Raw genomic sequence first — 14,047 nt, 5'->3', positions numbered from 1 at the left:
TGTATGGAGAGAAAATCTAATTAGAAATGTAAATACACGAGCCTCATTGGTAACGGACGTCGTCGTTGGGTTCAAAGCATTCTGATTTGTTGCAAAAAATATTACGTAGATTATTTAATACCGACGGTCTACAGTCTACAGTCGACAGTCGATAGTCGTTTTGGTGCTTGCATTATTGCATCGAGCTTTTTGTTGTCAGCCGTGCATTGCATATGTGTTGGTTATTTACGTGCAATATATGTGTGCAATCTAAACAATTAAAATGAAATGTTCTTTATCTAAAAAAACCGCTGCAAATGTAAAACAATGCAAAGTTGTGCGAGCTTGCAAAAAAAAATGTCGTTTAGTAATAGAAATGGTATTAGAAAATAAATGATAACAGAATTCTTAGAAATGTTGCTACAAGTACCTTTTCACTCAAAGCTCGCGTATGGGCTCTTGAGTTAGAGACTTGAGCTGTTCTATGCGAAACTTCACAAAAAAAAAAAAATAAAATTAAGATTAAATTTATACATTAATTAAGGTATTCGCCAATAGAACTATAGACTTTTGCCTTTGAAAGTAATTACAAATTAGATAAACTTACTAAGACATGAGTCATTTTAGTAAGTTATATTTTTTTTAAAAAATAGTACTAGTAGATTAAATCGACAAAAAAATTTGCACTAAAAAAATTTTCTATATAAAATACTTAAAATATTGTGTAAAATGAATATTTAGTATAGTAACATTTATTAATATAGTAATATAATATATACTAGTATAGTACAGTTTATAGTAATATAATATAGAAATTATTATTGCTCATGGCAAATATTTTTTTTATTTATTTAAAATTTCGGTAAAAAGTCATAGCTGAAAAAACATGGCCAAGGTAGCTCAACACACATCTACGCCATCGTGTCAGATCTACGCCTATGAGCTCGAAACAAAACGACAAGCTACTGTTTGGGTTTTCCAAAGTAATCAGAACCCAACAAAATTAGTCGCATCTGTACAACTTGAACATCGTAAAACGGTTAATGCTGAGGGAGTAGTACGCAACTGTTTGCTTGCCGGAAATCTTCAAAAAATTGAGTAAAACCAACCATCGAAATAAGATCATCCTCCAATACAACAATTCGAGCTCTCAGCCATCTGCTCGAACAAAGGAGTTTTTGAGCACCCGAAACGTTACTTAGCATATGATCCGCCGATTTAGGCACCGCATGACTTCTTGTTCACAAATATTAAGAAAAAAAATGAGTAATGGATAGGCCTTTGAGACATTCAAAAGTATGATTTTGGTGATACCAACTTCAGAGTGGGAAAATTGTGTAGAAAATTGGTTCAATTGAATGCAAACATGTATCGATCTTCAAATAGAATACTTCGAAAAGCAATAAAACCTTTTTCACTGATTAACTGGTGTGTTATCATTATTAGACACAAGATATCATAGACATATTGTTTCTATAATAATTCTTATCAAAAGTATGTATTTGAGAAAAAACAAAAAATGTTCAGCAATAAGGATTATATTTTATATATATTACAGCAGATACCATGGTTTTCTAATCATGGATACCGTAATACCTTTTCTTCAGATCAATTGAAGAGTTGAGTTTATTATCTTGTTTAAACGATAACTGAAATTTACTTCTCTGAACTGAATTTGACATAACAATCGAAATAAAAACCAAATATTGACATATATCATGTAATGAGTGATTTATTCTTGTGTACGATTATCTGATAATTACAATAAATGCTATATATCTTATATACTATATTCTATAATATATACATAATAAGTTGAAACTCCTCTTGGCGGACTATAGATTAAGAAGTATTCTCGAAGTTGCTTCGCATGTACAAAATTTATTTAATTTGATAATTTGAAATATTTTATGCTACAGGATCTCATAAGCTTGTATTATTATTATTGATTTGTGACATAATTGTTATAAAATATATCACAAACATTTTCAATGTCTAATTAAACTACTTTTGTACAACTTAAAGTATATTTCTGTCGTTGTAACTTTCGAGTTATTTCGGTCCCGATCATTTAGATATATCGCACAGTGTCAGTGATTGGTAATCATCTCACAAGCATTCTATAATAGTGGCCACTATATTATATTTGGTGGCACAGTTCATTTGGTACGTAACCATGTGATCAACTAGTTCTGGTAGATTCATCTCCTTCTGTATACTTTGTTCAGTTAAGTTTTCACCAGTAACAAACTTAGTGCATTTAAGTAATACTTGCAAATGATATGAAATCACCCACATACAGAATTGGTTGATATTCGTACTTACATTTGCAAAGGTATTTTTGTGAGGTGTTAATAGATTTTATCAGATTTTTCTTGATCCATTGTTAAATGTTTGGGATCTTTTTATGTATTTATGGATTTTTTTCAATTGCTGAAATACTGCTTAAATTATATCCAATACATTCATCTTCTTTGGCTGTGATATCAATTGGTATTATAGTAGTAACAACGTTAGGTGCATTATAAAAAAATACAGAACACTTGTATTGTTGTATTGTTGGTAACTTCAGAACATGTACTGCAGCATTCATGTGGCTCTAGATAGTTACGTAGAACTGAAATTTTCTTATATTCTACAGGTAGATCCCTATGACTGACATTAATTTTGCATTTATTATACACATATTTAATATGCGCTATTGTCGCGACAATTGACTTATGTTTATGCTTAAAAACTTATTAATAGATGATACGATAACTGATAAACAGATGATCCGAATTCATTCAATTATTGGATTAATTTGACAGAATTTACAATAAATTTCTATCCAACTATATTTGTTTAGTAATATTAGTAGCATTTTTCGTATATATTACTTTATGAATAATAAGGCAGATCGGAAGCTGCAGGTACAGAATTAGGCACTCCGATTTGTCTAGTTGTTAATATGTTTAAAGCGATAACTATTCTATGCCACAAACTTTCGACCAAAGAAGCACAGTAAAAAGAAAGATAGTTTCAATGACTTCAAAATAATCATATAAAAAATGAATCAGTTTCAAAATTGATTTTTATTGGTAAGACAAGTAATTTTTTTTTTGCTAAATTCCTTTTGTCATTTACCTAATTCACTTATATTATAAAGTGACATGTTTTAAGTACTATATCAATGAATAAACTACGCTAAGTTTCGATTGATTTTCATACTGAATTGAATTATTGCAAATTATTGTGAAGTATCTTAAGTAGATACCATGACGTATGAGTGACATTTTTGCAATGGAATTGCATAGCAGCTCGTTCAAAATGTTGTAGATTTTTTAATTTTGCTAATATTTGTATATTATTGAAAACTTGAACCGATAACTAATATCTTAAAACATATACATATGAAATGGGATATTGCATATCAATCAATCAAGATCTAATTAAATAGATTTCTTTGATATGAAATATTTTTTATTTTTAAATAAAATTTCGTTTTAGGCTTTTATTCAATTGTGTTATAATAATTCAGTATTTTAAATTTTATATTGTAAAATATCCTGATTACATTCTTTCCAATTTGACATTTTTATAAACACTCAAATATATTAATTTAAATCAACATTCTTCAAGTTTCGGAACTTACTGTATTTAAGACATTAATATTGGGTCATCTGTGAAACAGTCTTTCCAACAGTTCTTTAACATATCTCTTATGTAATTTATTTTTAGCCTCATAATGTATGTTAATTTTGGACATGACAACGTTGTTGTTCTGAAATCTATTTCTCGGGAGAATCTTTTTTAGATTTGTTATAAATCTTAAAATTTGCACATAAAATTGGTGTGGAAATTTTGGTGGAAGTGAAAGCAGTTCAATTGGCTTCGCAAAGGACGACCTGTAACATAATGGATTATCTCATAAGAAGTTTTATTTTCCTCATGAATACTCCTTGCAATATCTAACTTCAAATTATCAAAAAAATATGAACGAATATGGATTCAAACAGTCGTAACTCGAATATCTCAGCGTATACCTCAACCTTACTAGGTAAGCTTTATTAGGTTTGTAATCAATTATTATAATTTTTATCAAAATATTTCATCACTTTGCCTCTGATACTTTTTCAATCCATATCAATTCGTATATATAAATATATTTATAAATATGTATATATAGGTGCCTATTTAAGACTTTTTGTGAAGACTTAGGATCTAAATACCAGAAAGATATATAGAACATTGACCTCTCTACTAAAAGCAAAATCACTTAATTATCGCTGGCATCATGACCAAAAATTTAAATACAGTAAAATAATACAACAAAGCTTTCTAGCAGTGTTTTATAAACATTAAATCGATTACAAGACATATCCGAACTTAAAAAGGAAAATATGAAGGATAATTATGAATGACTCAATATTAAAAAAATTAAATCTTGTGTGTGCCTATTTAAAAAAATTTTCTGACTTAAATACGTAACACTGAAATAAATGTAATAGAAGATCTTCATAAGAAAATGAAAGGGGAAAATAAAAAAATTGTATTTTACTTACTTTCATACAATGAAACAGCATTACGGGCCTTGCAATCATTAACGATTACCTGGAAAAGGACATATAATTCCTATATAAATAGATCCTTTGAAAATTAACAAAAACAATGTATTGAAGATTACGGAAAAGGAATAAGATTAAGATTCACTGTGACTAAGGAATCTATCTGGGTATTGTACAGGTGATATCAACCTGAAGTATCACTGCAGGTATCACTTCAAAACTCTTGAGTTAAATTTTTCTAACATTAATATCTATCGAGTTTTTAATATGAATCAAATTTTTTATAAATGTTTTGCTCTTAATAGCAGGTTGACAGGAAAGGTTATTTAGCCTTTCCAGTCCACAAAATGAGAGTCCGTAACTACTGACCTATATTTACATATATTCATTATTAATGTTTAAAGAATGTTCAATAAGATAAAAATTATTTTTAAATTACTAAAATTCCTGAAAGAACCGAAGCTGACAGTTGTCAGCACTTCCACTCGGAGGCATATATTGCCCATTGTGATATCTTCAAAAATTTTGCCGGAATAGGCGATTTGTTAACTTTTGTTATCCTTGCTAAACCATTTGGTTTTCCAGATGAAGTTAAAGAGATCCGATAAGTTTGCTATGGTCATCTCTTCCAAGCCAGTGAAAAAGCGATCCCTAAGACATAATCTTGTTTTGCATAATCCTAATGAACCGCTTGTTGAAACTCGCCACCGTTGAAGCATAGGCGCAATCGTGTAGTAGAGAGTTGATGGAGTGAATAAGGATTCGCCAATTACCCTCATATAAACTCTGCAGACAAACCCAAAACTATGTTAAAACTGTCTTTAAAGCCTAAACATTCCGGTTTAAAAAGCAAGGCATAAAAATTTATTTCAATCGTAATGTATCTTGTCCGATAGTAGTAAAATTTCTAATGTATTTGATGCTTTTGTTTACATTCGTTATTATTTTATTTAAAAAAATAATCGCTTAATATATTTAGCATTCTAACACTATAAAATTTTGTATTAAATTTAATAAACTCGTAGAAGTTTCCGTCATGACTATGTAAGCAGTGGATTTTAATGTTTTCTCAAACAATTGCACTGCACATATTATGAAATTCACAAAAACAATAAATTAATATAAATAAGATAAATAAGAGCAATAGTATTACTTTGAGATCGGTGACCGACCATCGATTAAATGATTTCAAATTTATTCTTTATTGTTGTGTCGAAATGAATTGCATTTATGCCAGAAAAAATATGGTAATTTCTGCTACTACTCGCTTTTTATTTACAATCATCCGATATTCGATCAACAATGTTTCTGGCATTATGATGGAAACTACTAGAGATATGGAAAAATATATTCAAACGCATATCGTTTGATGCTGCAATAGTTTCGACTATTGCTTATAAAATCTAGTAGAGTCCTACTAATATTTTTAATGGGTGTCTTGAATGCATCTTAAAATCATCAACCAAGTCGAATGCATAAAATATGAAGTTCGGAATTGTGTCGCCTTATAATTGCAAAGTAGTCTGAAACACCTCAAATAGCTCTGTTACATACAAGTTATTCATATCAATAGCCCAATTTATTCATACTTAATTCCAAGCAAAGTGATTTAATACACCAAATAAAAAATAACTCAGAAGATCAAATATATAATATATGAGATACTCTATTATAAATTGCTTTAAAATATAATTAATTTATTTACTATAATGATTTAGTCTACTGTTAAAGTAAAAAAATATGTAATTTAAGTTAATTATTTTTACAAAATTAGTAGAGCCACAAATTGTTATTTAATATTACAATACAATATGTACAATTTAATATATGTAAAAACCGTATATAAGCTAAACGCGTAGACTTAAATTATCTCAAATTACGAGCTCGTGCATTTTTGCAGTTTTTTGTGCAGTTTTTTGTGGGACCTGCGGCAAGACGTTTCGGATTTTCCTGCTTAAAAGATATTCACAAATACTGCTGACAATCGGTTTTGTTTACATTTTTTGCTTTAACAATGCCACGATAAGAAATTTAATAAAATCGTTAAATTATCCAAGTAGGTTTTATGGAATTAACCGTATAAAATATGTAATACTTAAGACCCAAAATTACGTCAACTGCATTTTTTGCTTATTGCAAAATGAAATTGTCTATAATTTTACGTTTCTTCCATTAATACAATATTATGTTGCTAAGTTAAAATAACAAATAAAAGCACATATCACAAAAATGAAAATAATTTATATATAAAAGAATCAAATAAATCATATTCTAAATAACTATTAGATTCGAAAATATTAGCTCCATATATCTACTTTCATAATTTTTAAGTATTAAGTAAAAATTTAACTATAATATTATTTAATCAAATAGTTTTAATGTTAAAAGCCGGTTATGATGACGGTGAACTCCAATCTACTGTGTGAAAGTAAGATATAGACAGATGTACTACAAGCACAATATCGCAGAAAGTAGCTAGCGTCAGCGAAACGAACAGCAGCTTTGAGAATATCTCCAGCGTACCGCACCATCTCTGATGCAGTGGTGCTGGTGATAAGTACTTATATTCCCATTGACCTGCAGGCTTAAGAACGAAAGGCAAATTGCATGGAAAACAACAATATCGGCAGGCAGTTGATAGGAGTATGATGGCAACATTAGGACTCAGATAACCGTGGATGATGGACCGCAAGGCTCATCCCAAAGCTGAAAAACTAAATTTTATCAAATAACAATATTTAAAGCCAGTTCATTTTATAGATCTTTGTTTAGTTTGTTCAATACAGCGTTATCCACTGACACTTTCGCGTCAAAAATAATTGATAATCATGTGACTTTAACTATTAACACTAATAATTTGTGTCAATTTCGTCTTTTTAAAAAATATAGGAGCCTATCACACTCGAGACCCATGTATGCTAAACCGTACAATGACTTTTTATGAATTCGTGACTACAATGGTCTTTTGATAGTTACTTGTGAACTTTTACTGTGATATTCTTATTTGTTAATATATCCACTAAGTGAAAAATGAGCATCATCCAGTGATGATATTATACTTAAAACATCATCACCATGCCAATGACAAGTTTTCTTTCTTTTTTCTAATACTTGACAGTCTAAAACTGTCTAGAAAACTGTCTAGTTTTGCTTTCTTCGGTGTTGTGAGTCCCATATGGTACTATAGATTTACAGACGCACCACTGTTCATTTAGGCAGTGATGTGTCTATTCGGAAATGAAGTTATAAAAAAAAAGAACAAACAGAATGTTTTAATACGAGAGGGCCTGTATGAGTATTGCTCCCCAAATATTGTTTTACGCCCTCTTTCATATTGAACAATATTAGTATACATATACTTTAAACATTCTCTAGAAGAGACATCAAAATAATTTTTTGAAGTTCTTAAATAAATTTGATGTCTCTACTATAGAATTTTTAACATTCTATTGTAGAAAATGAAAGACGGAATACAAATAAAACGTTTGCCATCCTCATTCAAACCCAGCATAAAAAATTAGCATTTTATTTTACTTTTTTATTAGAAATCAAATAACATGATAATAATAAAATAAAAATGTGCGACACATAAATATTCTTTATAATAGAAAGATATACATTATATATATAGTATACTATATATATTTTTGTAATATATATATAAACATAAAGTATTAACATATCCGCTGAGTAAAATTATAACAATAAAAAATTAATTTCCCTTATTAATAATTAATACTATATCAATCGTATTATAGTATATTTATTGTAACTGCTATTACTTAATGCAAAACTGTTTATTTATACCATTTGAAATATTAAATAATATGACAAAGTATTTACATTTTTTCAAATACCTAAGTAATAATTTGAAAATCACTGAGCACATTAGTAAAGTCTATAATGCGAGAGGTGAACTTAATTTTCTTAATCAGATTTCATAAGTTCTCTCTCTAAATAGAATGTATCAAAGGGCAATCTATTGAATGCTTTTTAAATAATTAGTGTCATCTAGATCGCTGCTAATCATATGTTGTGGTTAAAGTAATTGCAAATACTATACCATAGAGAATTAATAATGAAAAATAATAAAAAAAAAAAAAAAATTAATGAAAATTATTTAATTAGAAAGCCTACAGTAATACGAGTATTACTTAATTATTGATGCGATCGTTTAAGCGCGCCATATTAGGACTTCATCTCTATTTAGAAAAGAGCAATAATTTTTTGTGTACCTATATATACATATATATTATAGCAAAATAAAACACTTTATTTTTTGTTTAAGATACAATTTTTATTATTTATTATAAATTATAATGTAGTAAAAAAATTATTTGTGTGTGTACGTATAATGTGTAAGTGTTTGTTATTATATTAGGAAATTTTTAAATTTAAGCAAAAATTAAATATATTTCAAATATAAATATAATATTTAATATTTATAAGACATTTTAAGTGCTAAATTATAAATGTAAATGTAGTTTTAATAAAACAAAACATATTAATGAGAACGTTTCACTTAAATTAATTAATGTACCTAAAAAAATTATTAATTAAACATTATTCAGTAACAAAAATACTGAAATCTAAATTATTCACAGCATTCAAATTTATTATATATAAAAACTAATTTTATAATTAATTTGTTATACATTTATTAAAACATGTAAGAAATAATTTCAAGTTTAAAATAAAAAATGTCTCATAAGAAAGTTTGTTTTTGTATTTAAATTTTTGGGTTTATTTAGATTTTTTAAATAAATTAATTATATTTTCTATAAATAAAATTTAATTGAAAGAATATTTTAATTAAAAAATTTTGAAAAAATGTTGCCTTCATTTATATTGGAATTTTTTATTATAAAGATGTAAAACTATATACATTATAAAAGTTTGTAAAAAGTTTTTATAATAAAATTTTATTTAATTTTTATAAAACCTATAAACTGACTGTCAATTAATTAGAACTTCATTTATTATTTAATTAAAAATACGTACAATTTACTAATAAGTCTTAATTATGAATAACATTTAAAATCTTTCGAAACTGTTTTATTATATATATGATCAAAAATAAATAAAAAAGTTAGTTTCATAAAAATTTATCTAATTTTTATTTTTAATATAACATATTTTATTACTGTTATAATAAAAACTTATTAAAATAGTTTAATTAAACTATAAAACTTTATTTACTGAAAGCTTTCTAGCATTCTTTTTTTATTTAAATTAAAAAATAATTTAATTTCAATTTTAAGTCGATTTAAAAAAGACTTTTTAAAAAAAAGGCAAAGATATATTAATTAAATAAGGACATATCTTATAAATATTTAAAAATATAAAAAATAATATAATTCAAAAATATTAATGGTATTAAATATGCCATGTATGTGTACTTTATATTTTTTTGAAAATATTATATTATATATATTAAAGAATTTGTCTTATTTAATATAAATATTTTTTATTCTTTTGACATAACATACAATTACTGAATTTATTTTAATATTAATTGGTTATAATGTCGTATAATAAAAATTTAGATAATTATATAAAGTTATTATGCTTAAAAAATTAAAAAACATTTTATTTTTTAAAAGACAAGTTCTTTAATATTTTTTAATATTTGAATATAATTAATAAAAGAAAATTTTGTAATGAGTTTTTTATTGAAAATTAGAATAAAATAAATCTAAAAATCCTAAAACGTATTTAATCAGTAAATTTAAAAAATATTATATTGAATATTTTGATTCTGTATGCCATTAAGTTAAATAAATAAATAAAATTACTTGCATTAGATAGTTCAAATAAATTTTTTTAATCAAACTTTAGAACTCAAAATTAAGAATTAAATATATTCATATATTAGTATGAATTACTGTATACTAAAATATGTATGTTAAAATAAAATAAAAAAAAAACAAACCTATTATATAAATAATAATTTAAATAATTAAGGTGTTCAATGCTTTAATTTGCAAAATTTTTCTATAATATATGAACCATTTATGTAAAAAATTCAAAAATATTATAATAAAATATATTCAGTACATTATTTATATAAAAATATTAAACTTTTTCTTATAAAAAATTTATCGTCATATAAAACTTTATTAACAATAAAATATTTTACAAATGAGTCTAAATTTAATAAATGTTCATTAACTTTATAATTTTAAAATATTTAAATATGAATTAAAAAAAAAAGTACAATTCTTTTATAATTTTTGTTTTATTATATTAGAAAAGTTATATAAATTTACTTTCCTTTCGTATAAGTTAAACTCATTTATAATGTATATGATATCATATTTTAGTTTAAAATTTTTAATTATTTAATAAATTTTTCTTATCAATAAGATTGCCACCATTCATTGTATTCTTTTATTTATTTGTTGTTAAGATGATTATTATTTGCCATTTATATATAAAAAATTGAATAGCAATTGTTTATTAAACTTTCTTATAAGACTTTTTTGTTTGTTTATTGTTTTTTATTACAATTCACAAACGTAAATATAAAAATATTTAAAATAAGTAAATATTTATTAAAGGAATGCGAATTTAAATATTTATGCAATAATTTAAATATATTAAAATGAATAATAAAAAAGAGCAAAAGTTTAAATATTTTAATTGTTTTTATTTTTATTATCAATGTTAATTTAATAAAGGAATTTGTTTCCTTTACTTAATTTTATTTTTTGTTTGTTTAGGGATTTAACAAATAAAGATTTATTTCTTAAAAAGTTATTATGTATTTACTATTTTACATTAAAATTACTAAAGTAAATAGTTATTTAATATAGTTCAATAATTTTATTTTATTTTAAAATTAGTTTTGGTAAGTTTCTTAAATTAATAACGATTTTTGTTTTTGTTTTGTTTGTTTAATGTATTTTTTTATATATAACACTTAAGATGCAGATTGTCATACAGTTCCAGCTTTAAATGTTGAACATTTTTTGGGTTGAGAAGTATTTTTATATAAGCAGTCAATTTTTGGAACCAATATTTCATAAGGATTTTAGGTATAAAAATAAATTATTGGCACTTCTCACACTTAATATTTGCAGATTAATTTCGTTTCTCAACATCTCGAACTATGATTTTGATTATTTACATGTATGTAAAACTGAATTGAAAAATAATTAAAAAATAATTTATAACTATGCTTAATTTGAATTAAAATTATTTTTATTTTATATTTCAAAAAGAATTATGAATTGATTTTAAACTATTTCCTTAAACAGTATTCTTTACATCAGAATTTTTTTTTTTTGTTACAAATTCATGCTTTAGATATATGATTCAAGAAACCTTTTAATTAATTAACTATTTTTTATTTTATATATATAAAACTTTTATAATTTCTTTTATAATTATTTGAGAAAAGCAATAGGAAGTATACGTTATTTAATAATAAGTGAAGCAAACATGTGGTGAAAGAATGCAGCGTTAACAAAATTAACAAAAAAATAAAAAAAATTTAAAATAAAAAACTGAACAAACATTTTATATTGTAAATATTAATTTAATAAAAATAATTTATGTGTTTTAATTCACTATTTAATAATCACTTTCAGTTTTTATATATATTTATATATGGTTTAATTGACATATATGGTAAATTAAAAAGAGCTTCTTTATTGTTGTCAGTAATAATCAATGTAATTATTTTCAATTTTTTTATATAATATTAAAGTTTAATTGGCTGATAAAATTATTAATAATAAATAATTATTGTTTGAGTTGGACTGAAGTAGAAGAAAAAGTTTCATCTCATCGATGAATATTTTACTGCAATATCTCTCATTTGATTTATGTAGTAATCGTTTATTTCCTACTGTTAAAGGCTCATCAATCAATTTTATACTTCAATAAAATATGTATGGGAAAGAATACTTCATTAAAAGACAATAAATTTGAAATATAATCTTATTAAGATAATTTTTTTATTTTAGCAAATAAACTATTTATTGAGCAATAAGCAAGACATGTTGATGACTCCATTTCTCATCCGATATATAATATAATAGCAATACTTTCTCAAAAAACTAACTAAGTAATCAGTTGATCTTCTCTACTATCTATAATTATAGTTTAGTAAGTTTTATCAAATATCTGGAATTATGCATACATATATATATAATGAGCTAATTTGCAATTGATATTTTTTTGCAATTTGTCGTTTAATTATTCTAAACATTCTATTAGAATTGTCAAAGTACATCAGAATCTCATTAAAATATTTGACCCTAGGACAAGACATCTATTTTAGATAGAAGAGTATGTGAAACTGCGGAATCTAAAAGTTAGAAACTGAAAATTTAAACTCTTTTTTAAGTGAAATCTAAAGAAATACAAATATCAAATTTATATGAAACTTCATATATTGCAGTATAAAAGGTAAAATTTGGATAGGTTAAGGATGAGTACTGATAGAACTAACAATATTTCAACTCGAAGACGTGTGATGCAATAGAAGTATCTATAATCTAGGAGAAGACAAACCCAAATAGACAAACTTTGAATTAAATTTTTATTTAAATATTCATTCATATAGTATGCTTGAATAATAAATATAAATTAAGTGATAGTTACCGTAGATATTTAGACCAATTAAGAGTGCATATCACATAAATATTCATTTATATTTTGCTAGATATTCATATCAATTAAGAATGCAAATCACATAAACATTTATAAATAAATGTTTATAAAACCTTATAATAAAAAATTATAGAAAAATATAAAAGTGGGAATAATGGCAAAAAGTTCAAATTTTTTTATTTAATAATAAAGTACTTGATAAGTTAATTAATAATCAATTATCTGGTACTTATTGACAGAGAAAAGAAAACGAAAACTGTTTACCAGTAGAAAAATTGTTATAATTAATCAAATATTATCAAACCCGCAGAATATTCATTGCGAAGATGATAAAAATTCTTCCCAGGAGCTGTATATTTTATTGCAATTTATTATTTATGGTATCTAATTAAAAAATGTTATAATAATAATCTAACAAGTACGTCACTAATAAAGATTTGTTCTGATCCAATCTTAATGTATGTTCTTAATGTATTTGTGTTCTATTTACTGGGATTTCAATACTTTTCATATCATTTTCTCAATTATAATTATTACTCAAATAAAATAATATAGAAAAAATTTTTATTTCATCAATGAAACAAATAAATCCTTTAAAGCTAAATCTGAGTATGTTAGCCACTGGACTATAAAAGCTATATTGCAATAACTAAATAAAAAATTAATGATTAAAAGAATTTATAATAACATAACTACAATATCACTATTATAATTATAGTTTATATTAAAATATGTAAAAAAATGATGTTATTTCCTAATAAGGTTTAAAATAAAATAATATTTATTTTATATATAAATACACGTAAAACTACAATGGTATTTATGCTTAAACGAATAATTACCTAACTGAAGGTCTTTCATCGGATGAAGAAATACAAATCAGTTGAATATGTTTAATATTA

The 14,047-nt window shown here is 24.6% G+C and overlaps 1 protein-coding gene across 1 annotated transcript in view; it reads right to left on the bottom strand.

The window, feature by feature from the left end:
* Positions 1 to 13,709: 13,709 nt before the first annotated feature.
* The window catches only part of LOC119677583 (LON peptidase N-terminal domain and RING finger protein 2-like), a 4,266-nt gene continuing 3,928 nt past the window's right edge, over positions 13,710 to 14,047 (bottom strand). The window contains exon 6 of the mRNA XM_038089027.1: positions 13,710 to 13,794. Within this exon, the coding sequence (XP_037944955.1) occupies positions 13,710 to 13,794 (85 nt within the window). The remainder of the gene's footprint in view (positions 13,795 to 14,047) is intronic.

This window comes from Teleopsis dalmanni, chromosome 1 (assembly GCF_002237135.1).
Source record: "Teleopsis dalmanni isolate 2A chromosome 1, ASM223713v2, whole genome shotgun sequence".
Lineage (NCBI taxonomy): Eukaryota > Metazoa > Arthropoda > Insecta > Diptera > Diopsidae > Teleopsis > Teleopsis dalmanni.
This window is presented reverse-complemented; position numbering and strand designations above follow the sequence as displayed.